Below are 9,961 nucleotides of genomic sequence, written 5' to 3' on the forward strand. Positions count from 1 at the left end.
ACGTTACGGCACACCCAAGAGCAATTAGTTCAATAAAAGCACAACAATCGCACGAATCCAGACCGTCCCATACCAAACTGATCTGCTTTATAACAGAAAAGGCTATTAAAACATAACAATAATTTGTGACCTTTATAGAGATCCAGTACTATGGCATCCAGTAATGGGATTTGGAATTGCTTTGATTAAACTAAACATGTCCTAAAACACTTTGCCTGTTACTTGGAAATACAAGTTTGCCTTTTAATGACAAGGCAAACATAATAAATGCAGTTTAGGCTACAAAGAAATCCTTAATCAAGTTTAATTCAAGTTTTTATAAACTATATTAATGGACACTTTAAACATTTACATTACGCTTCTAGCATGTGAACAACTTGGAGAAAAACAATGTGGTCATTAAAATTCTCTACTTTTGCAATCCTCTGTGTGCATACACTATATCCCGTTTACACTGATAGCTTAGTATATATGCACTTGATCATATGTGCACAACCCCCATAATCCTTTACACAAGGCCATTACGAATTGCTTTCAAGTCAAGAAAGTGGATCAATATATTTGCCAGTGCATTTTCATCCTACAGCCTTGATGGGATTAGAGAAAGACTGCAGAAAGGTTGGGACCCCAAGAAAAATGGCATAAACCCACACCATTGGACTGTTGCATTCCTCTTTGAAACAGCTTGTAAATGCACTGATTTCCTCCAGGAGCATGATGGTATTTGCAAAAACTAAGCGGTGATGTCAACTGGCAGGAAGGCAGCAGGTGGGATAGAGGAAGAGGAAATGGCCTTCCAGTAAAGTCCTGAGTAGCATCTAACAGGATTTTTTTTTGTACTGAGCATCTGGAGCCAGGAATGCATGGGAACAGTATGTTGTGTATGAGTATGTGTGTGTGAAGAGGGGGAGGTGGGTGCTATCTGATGACAGGAATTGCGAGGCCTACAACCTGGTCTAGGAGTTACAACCACGTGGAGATGAGACAATGACGCACACACACAGAGACAGAGACAGAGACAGAGAGAGAGAGAGAGAGAGAGAGAGAGAGAAACGCTGAAGAAAACATAAAGAAAAGATTTGTGTGCTTCCTCCGGCTGTCATCTCCCTTACTACCAATGGGAAGAAGTGTGTAAAAGAGTACATTGTTTCTCTCTATGTATCTGTTTGTGTCCATCCCTTGCTCTGGCAAAATGCCCTACAAATTCATCCTCCCTTCCTCTCTCCCTTTTTCTCTCTCTCTCTCTCTCTCTCTCTCTCTCTCTCTCTTGCACATATATCCTTTGTCAGCCCCCCTCCCCATCCTCTAACTAGCAGTTTAGTTAGGGTGCTGAAAGACAGGAAATGCCTGTAGGGCAAGTGAATACGAAGTGGCAGCTGCCCATGCGTGGTACGAATCCAGAGGATCTCCTCAGTATCATCCCTTTAGCCCAACTATCCTCCCTTTCAGAGGACACAGAGGGTTGACACACGCCATGGTCTATCTCCTTGCTGCCCAATGGCATATTCTTCAGAAAGATTTCCATTTTTAAATGTAAATCATTCGGTTGACTACTTACCAAAGTGTCAAGTTCGATAATTGTCCAGAATTATTAACAGAAACAATGCTGAACCTCCCCAACAGACCCCAAATTGTCACCACAGTCATTGGAAGTACAAGCCACCTCTTTAGTTTAAATGGCGAGCTTGCTAGCAAGCGGATGCCTATTATTAGATCCAGCAGTTATGAAGGAACATTGTCATTCATTTGGAGTCGGATAATTCTATCCATTTTTGTATAAAATTATTTAATATGTGAGATGGTATTTTTAGTCGTAGTTCGGTCCACAAATATGAAATGATGAGCTGGTGACGGTGGTTTGGTTGCTCAGTTAAAAACCGTGGCAAGTGGAGGTCAATGGCCTTAACACTTCAGTGGACACGGTGTTCATGTGAGTAAGGGGCATGGCCGGGGTATGTTGGACTAAAAAATAAAGAGAAAAAAAGTGTGTGTATGTGTGTGTGAGTGTGTTTCCTGCCATTCTGGCCCCAGCTGTACCCAGATGGCCTAAAAGCACAGTGGGCTAAGCTAACAGAGACGAGACAGAGGCATTCACCCTGAGTTAGTGAGCTGGAAGAACACTGTGGTCTGACACACATTTATAGTTACAGATCCACATTTTATCCACAGCAATGACGCCCTTTGTCAATGTCCTCCATTGCATTGTACAGGTGTTTACCGTCTACATACAACATGACATTACTATCCTGCAGCTTTAATTATTGAACAAAGCCTGTGCAAATTGAGTAGGTTAACACATATATATTGCGGTAAGTACTGAAACGATTCCTGAAGCAAAACCAACCGAGTCTAAATGGCCTTTATTTTAAGTTACCAATGTAGTGAAATTGAATAGGCATTTAATAAACAGTTGTGACAATTCCTTTTTTATTTTAAGACTTTCAGTCTATGAAATGTTGAAAAAAAAGATATTCCGATTACAAATTCTAAATAGAAATCTAAGGTGACATATTTTAATGTGACTAATAGTAAAAACTTTAAAAATTTGATTTAAATTCATATAAACAGTATAATCACAAAGAGGAGCAAATAATCCCCTCATTTGAGAAGCAGAAACCAGCAAATATTTTACTTTTTTTTTGTTCAATTTAATAATGGAAAAGATTGAATTAATTAATTAATCAATTAATGATATTAATTTTTCCTGTTTTTTCTAGTATATACTGAAAGACAGCGTGGCAAGTATAACAGCAGTACAACGTTTTAATACTGATAACACTCGTTCAAGTCTAATTAATTATTTGTCATTTGATTTCTGGTGAATTCATCTACCTGTCTCTACTGCTACAGCCCACCCTTTGCCCCCTTTCCATCACTTCTCCACCCTTCCTACACTCGTCTCTTGTGGGCTTGGTTACGCTTTTATATTCCTCCATCTTCCTTTCCCCCACTCTGTGATCCCTTTAATAACATCTTCCTTACAGTGCCTTTCATTTGATCCCACTCTCTCCTCCTTAGCCCTGCTGCTCCTTCTCTCCCTCAATCTTTAGGTTGGTCAGTTCAGCGAGGCCCAGTTACATTCCTGGGATGCCTGCTCCATATGCTCCACATTCCAGCCAGTCTACCGAGAGGCCCAGTGCTCCTCACCACTGGCTCCTGCAGAGACCAGCCCAAAAGCTGAGCGCGCTACAGCATTCAGCTTCAACCTAAAAATGTATATCTTAACCCCACTTAAGTTGAGCTCAGCCAGTATGCATGCATGAGGCTAGACCTAATTAAGCGTAATTATCCAAATCCAGACTCCAAACCAGAGCCTATAATGATGTTTTATTTAGCTCCCTTTCCTTGCATATGAGCGGCTATAGTTTCTATCTCTGTATATCTGTTCCCCTCAGGCTCCTAACCCTAGCTTTTTACATATGCATGTGTGTTCAAATTCTGCAAGGCACAATATACCCCTGCTCTGCAGTTAAATCTTCACCTATAAAAAAGTGGGCAAAACTTAACCCGGATACCATTTCTTCAGGAGATACACACCCACATCAGGGGTGAATATTCTAGGGAATCATCTAAATATCTCAAATACTTTCTGTCCAGTCTGGAAACTCCATGTGGAAAACTAAGTAGTTATCCTGAGTACAGGTGTTGAGTCTGAGGCCTGGCCCGCAGACAAACCTGGCCATGAGTACTCAACCATTCTCGTCCGAGTATTTAATTCATTATGCCTTTGTTTGGCAGATATAACTATTCATTTGTTTTTAGTTTAGCATTTTCGTTGCTAGAGGGGACTTTTCCAGTGGGCAGGCACCTATAGCACAATGACAATCTCTCTCTATATAAAGGCAGTCACAGTATAGTATAGGAGACAGCTGGAATAGAGCTAACACTGCATCGCCTACTATATCTTCGCCATGCTGCACACACCCACACATCCCTGATCCTCGTCCTGTGCATGTGAGCACATGCAAGCACACAAAGCATAAAAAAACAACTGCAAAGGAGCTTCGTTTGTCTTAACCCGAAGCAAATACATACCATTTCAACCCATTCTCAGTTAAGAGACTGGTTAGCCTCTTACAGCTGTATAGCCTACTTGTATTAAAAGCAACATTTAAATATGCAACAAAGGAATGCATGTATTCATCCTAGAGCGTGTACAAAATTTGCCTAAGCTAGTAAAAGTTAGCTCTCTGAGGCTCTGCCTGGGTGTGGCCATAAAAATGTGCAACCTCACTGCAGCTACTGCATTTCCACCGCAGACCCCACCCCCAACCACCCCCCTGTGATCGGCCGTCAATAAACAGTCAATGTTCAGTCCTGTTTGGTTAAACATAGTCACTTGATGGCTTTATCATTCCAAAGCTTAGGCTAGCATGAAAGGAGTGACTCAACAATTGATAAATTTTCATATTGGACGGTCCTCATCAATTTTGAAAGGGGTAAAACGGTTCCAGATTATTTTGGAAAGTTAAGTAAAAGGCCTGGCCAGGCAAAACCCTTCTCAATTTGCAGACCGACGAACATACGCAAACACTTGCATGGAATATGGCAAATACTCAAACACACTGAAATGATAAATTCATTCATATGCAATGCATATCGACATTCAGAATGACTTCACTCTAGATTGTAGGGCAAAGGGACACACAATTACCGGCGCAAACATACGATTCTGATCTTTCTCCCATCTTACATGCCCTTTCTGTGTGTGTCTGGGGAGTGGCGCTATGGACGTCACTGCTGTACGGCTGTATTAATCACATCAAGCCACGCAGAGATACCGACTGTGCCGGCACACACACACACACACACACACACACACACACACACACACACACACACACACACACACACACACACACACACACACACACACACACACACACACACACACACACACACACACACACACACACACACACACACACACACACACACACACACACACACACACACACACACACACACACACACACACACACACACACACACACACACACACACACACACACACACACACACACACACACACACACACACACACACACACACACACACACACACACACACACACACACACACACACACACACACACACACACACACACACACACACACACACACACAAATCAAATGTGGCTAAAGAATCAGAAAGCAAACACTCAAATGATATGGCAAAGGGGAGAAGGAGAAAGGAGGGTGGCAAAGGGCCGATAAGGGAGTAACTCAAACATTACACACTGGTACACTGTACTGTACAGAACGTGACAGCAGAACGCCTGTACTGGTGAGTAAGGATGCCATCTGAACAAAAATTCAACTTAGGTTTTATAATGTTATTACGTTTTCAACAAATCAACAGTAATTACCTTTGAATCCCAAAATGCAGATAAAGAAGCTGCTGATTCAGCTCCTTTTTAACTTTGAAATGTGGCATTGATGCACCCTTATTACCAAGAGCATATTTAATTCTATTGAAATCTTTCTCAAAGTTCACTTTGACTTTTTTAACAATGAGAACAATTTTGCATCCTTTTTGCATACCAGTCTTAACATTAATGGTGCGCCATTGTAAGCGGCCTCAATGGGGCATTGTTAATAGATTATCACACTCCCTTTGTGAAACCTATCCAAATACAGCACTTCCTGCTGGGAACTATTTTTTTACCAGTTAATTCTCTTATACACAAGCATGACCGTGCACATGGTGACATCCTGATAATCCAGATGTGTCCAGTGGCGCGGACGCTGACCGGCCTGCAGCATCATGTATAATTCACCATTCATACCCATAGAGGGGGATAATTATGCCAGGGCCAACGCTCTTGGGGAAAGGGTAAGCACTGCAGTGGAGGAAGCAGAAGCGAGCCCTATACAACTAACAAGCATTTCCAGCCTCAAACTGAACTTTCTTTGAGACGTTGTGGAAAACTAGAAGAGGAACTGAGGAGAAAACAAAGGACATTATTGCTTTTGCAGAGTAAACTCAGTCAGTACTCAGTACTGGGCAGACCCTTTGAAAATAAGCAGCACAATAGCAATGGGTGCCTCTAATGAGTCCTTTACAACTACAATCAGGGAGGGCAAGTCATCAGACCCACAGAAATGACCATGATTTGCACAAGGTCAAATTATCTATCAGTAGCTTTTATGCCTGCAGCAAAGATCAGAGACGGCAAGGTCTGCGCTGTCCTTTGGCTGACATAGATGGGATGAAAGAAGGGAAAAAAAGACACTGGTTGCTGAACAATGTGGGGAGCTGCGGTTCAGCAGCGAGTCCCTTATTGAATTGTAACCAGACTCAATGCAGTTTTCCACCAAATAATTTGAGCTTTGGAACCTGAACTTTGATAAGTTGTCCCATTTTTACCCATCAACATCCATTATGAGGAAATCTTCAAACTGGGATTGCCTTAGCGAATGGTTCAGGGGCCATGGACACTGCCTATACGATTGCATAATCCCCTTCCACTAGAATTCATAGAAAAATGAGGGGCAGAGTACACAGACTGTCCGAACAGGTTGATGAGGACAGTGCAATAACCGGGGTGCCAGTTAAATGCGGGAATCAATGAGAGACAAAACAAGCTAATTGAAAAAGCTTTGAGGAATAAAAACTACACAGATACGCTACTTGATTTTCAAAGGTGAAGCAGTAGTAGAAGACAAATTGGCCTAGCATTATACTGTCACAATAGAGCTCTAAGCATTCCACAGGTTAGAACTTTAGTCTTACCTCCACCAATAAACATATCTGGAGATTCCTGGAAGGAGATCCTGATGCCATGATGGAAAGTTGGTAAAAAGACGAGAAGATGTACTGAAGCCACCTGGAGATACTGAAAAGGGAGAAAAACAGCATAAGACAAGCTTGAAAGAGGAAATGAATGACTCAGAGAGAGAGAGAGAGAGAGAGAGAGAGAGAGAGAGAGAGAGAGAGAGAGAGAGAGAGAGAGAGAGAGAGAGAGAGAGAGAGAGGAGGAGGGGGTGGGGGACAACTCTCCACATCCATGTTGCGCTACAAAGGGTGGGGCCTTGAGGAATTCAATCCATCTGCTCTCGACTTAAAGCTTATCTTAATTAGACTATAAAGGGGCAGTCTGGCCGCGCACTCAATTATGATTGAGTTAGTGTGGTACAAAGGCATCGCAAGAGTGGGAAACGACGGCTCGATATTCTTTAGCAAGTCGAGATGTAGGCTAAATATACCCAACTATTATATTCAGCTCCTTCCCCGCTCGATTAAGCTTCATTCAACGCCCTATAACGTTTATGCCCTGGTTAAGACACACCAGCCCCTTTCCATTCTAGCAATGTCCCCGCACAATCTCACGGACACATACAGAAGAGAAAGATTGTATGTAGGCCTCGGCCGACAGACACACCACCCTCTGTGCCAAATAATATTACTCAGGTTTTTACTGTTTGTAATGACACTGCGTCTTCACAAAATGCTAAAATACAATACAACGCCTCCGAGGTAACACCGTAGCACGCCCTCTCCTGTGGCCTCTAAATGTCACCTCCGCTAAAGAAAAAAAAAGTTTGCACAAATGTATTCGACAGTCGCACTTACTTCGGTTCAGGTGAATCCACTGGCTTCGCAGATACATTTGTCAACGTATGGTTACACTGGGTCAAATATGCGCAATTTGCGCCGTGCCTGGATGAGATTTGAGGATTATTAGGCTTGGTTCGGACTGTTTCCCCCACGCCCAGTTTGCCCGTGGCATTCAGCAGGGCTGGCTACTGTAAAGTTGCCACGTCCATTACATTTCACAGACTTGTGAGAGCAAAGGACCTGCCAAGCAGTAAAAAAAATCAACTCCACTTACTTCTTAACTGCGTAACAGCCCAATTATTGGTACTGCGAGGGATTTAAATCCAAAGGTGCGCACATCAAGATGGCAATACGTCTGTTATGTAATATCTTCCCTAATGAAAAATGACTGAGCCGAATCTTTAAAGCAGTCTGCAGATGTAAGACTCTCAGCCCTGACTTGCCACTCTAGGGCAGAAACTGTCGATTTTGTAACATGTTTCTTGCTAACACAGACCCCTCAGCCACACCTTAACTCTCAATCAATTTTTTTTTCTCTGACAGCTCCAGAGGTTTCGACGAAACGCGCAAGTTCATCCTGTCAAGACTCTGTCGCACTGTGTGTCTCGTGCACTCCGGTGTTAACGTGTTCAGCAAAGAAAGAAAGACAGAAAAAAAGGAAGGTAAAATCGGTCCAATCTGAGTATCCGGTCGGCCAGTCCCACCCTGTGCTGCTCGCTGCTCCTCGGGGCTCCCTCCCCGGTCTCTCTCTCCGGTCCAACTCCACTCTTCAAACCGGCTTCTCACTCCGATCAGCTGGCACGACCGTGACGTCAACAACCACTCCGGCCAATCAGACGCGAGCCGGAGAAATCACTGCTGACGCCCACGATGACAATCAGGCGCGTCGACCAATGATAGCGCAGACGTCTGTGAGAAATAAGGCGGGCGCTGGAAGAATTGACCAATGGGATCGTATCCGCCCGTGGGAGGCGTCACATCTCTGTCCTATTAAGTGTTGGGAAGTGTTATGTGTGAAGTGTTCGGAACTTTTCTACACCAGCAGACCACAGATGAAATCGAACAGAAGGAAATTGCATAATAACTATAGATGGCTGAAGTAGGCTAATCTAATGTGTTAATCTGATGTTACTGCGTGTGATGACAGCATTCAACACACATTACAAAAATGAATTGTGTAAATGTCAAAATCAAATGATTTTTAGGATTCAACCTGGTTCTATGGCATGGCTTCCTCACAGTCATGAGTCACATTCACGTATTCATGTATTGTCTTGTATGGTCTAATGTTGCAGTATATAACCACACTGGACCCCTTTATTGACCTTAGAGTCCCCTTAGGTTTGCCAGTTTGGGTCTTCTATACTGTTCAAAATGTTTTAAAAAACTACAAATAATTTACTTCTCTCCTCTGAAACTCCTCTTGGCATCAGATCAGCTAACAGAATCTGTTCTCTGAACTTCTGCTCATTTTAACGCTATTACTTATATCCTCTTATTGACACTAATAACATATTAATTGCACACACAATTAAAACTGTTTTAGGGGCACCTTACATATCTACTGTGTAATTCACTTTAAAGTTGAGGTACAGATAATTTCATGATCTTTAGTTGTTGCCTACATTTGGAAAGACACAGCAGGCGGGGCATTGTGTATTCTTCTCTCTATATTTTTATCATTCCTTTACCTAGGAAGTCTCCCTGATGTGCAACACTGAAGCTTTACCAAATAAGTCCTTAGTGTTTTTCAGCGTTGAGTTGTGCATGTGTTTCTTTTTTTAAAAGGAAACACAGAATTACTGTGGTTTGGAGTAGAATACGAATCCAGGTTACTAGCAATTAAAGGATTGCAGTCTTATGGATGGAAACCTCAATTGGAGGCTTGCTTGTTAATCTCTTTGTAAAAGAGGATGGAGGGTGCTAGATTTTCCATTTGAACAGCAAAAAGAATTTTGAACATTTGCCTGCCAGCTGTGGAGGTAACTCTCAAATGAGGACTCAAGGTGAAATTAAAATGCTTGTGAGTCACGTCATTTGCAAGATGAGATCCTCGTTGGGACGATTTGCCCAGCTACTGTCCATGAACAGCAGCAAAAGAGATAGAGAGCTGAATGTGACGTGAAGACATGAAGAGCAGGTTTATTTCTGAAATACAGTAATGACAAGCAGTGCCCAGTGCTGCATTATTGAAGATAGCTGAAGTCTTCTTAAGCCCCTGCACTGTATGCATGAGAGAAACCAAATCTTGGAAGAATTTTCTCATGACTCTTTAATGTGGTGTATTTGCAAGTGCATGTTGCACAAGTCTAGTGTTGCATATTAGCACAGATTTAGATCTTGAGGATCATTAGATGGTATGAACACAGACACTGCATGCATGCTTCATTATACTCTATA

The 9,961-nt window shown here is 42.5% G+C and overlaps 1 protein-coding gene across 2 annotated transcripts in view; it reads right to left on the reverse strand.

Moving 5' to 3' along the window:
* The window catches only part of aipl1 (aryl hydrocarbon receptor interacting protein-like 1), a gene marked incomplete at its 3' end in the record, with an annotated part of 34,792 nt that extends 26,482 nt beyond the window's left edge, over window positions 1-8,310 (reverse strand). The window contains exons 1-2 of one of the 2 annotated variants that reach the window (XR_013845522.1): window positions 8,266-8,303; window positions 6,737-6,839 (exon numbers count right to left, since the gene is read on the reverse strand). Coding sequence is in view for 1 of the 2 variants with exons in the window: in XM_080053123.1 (XP_079909249.1) it covers window positions 6,737-6,787 (51 nt within the window). Of the gene's footprint in view, window positions 1-6,736; window positions 6,840-8,265 lie in introns of both variants that reach the window. The other variant, XM_080053123.1, reaches the window with a different exon arrangement.
* Between the last annotated feature and the right edge of the window lie 1,651 nt (window positions 8,311-9,961).

Source organism: Ammodytes marinus, assembly GCF_949987685.1.
Source record: "Ammodytes marinus genome assembly, chromosome: 3".
Lineage (NCBI taxonomy): Eukaryota > Metazoa > Chordata > Actinopteri > Uranoscopiformes > Ammodytidae > Ammodytes > Ammodytes marinus.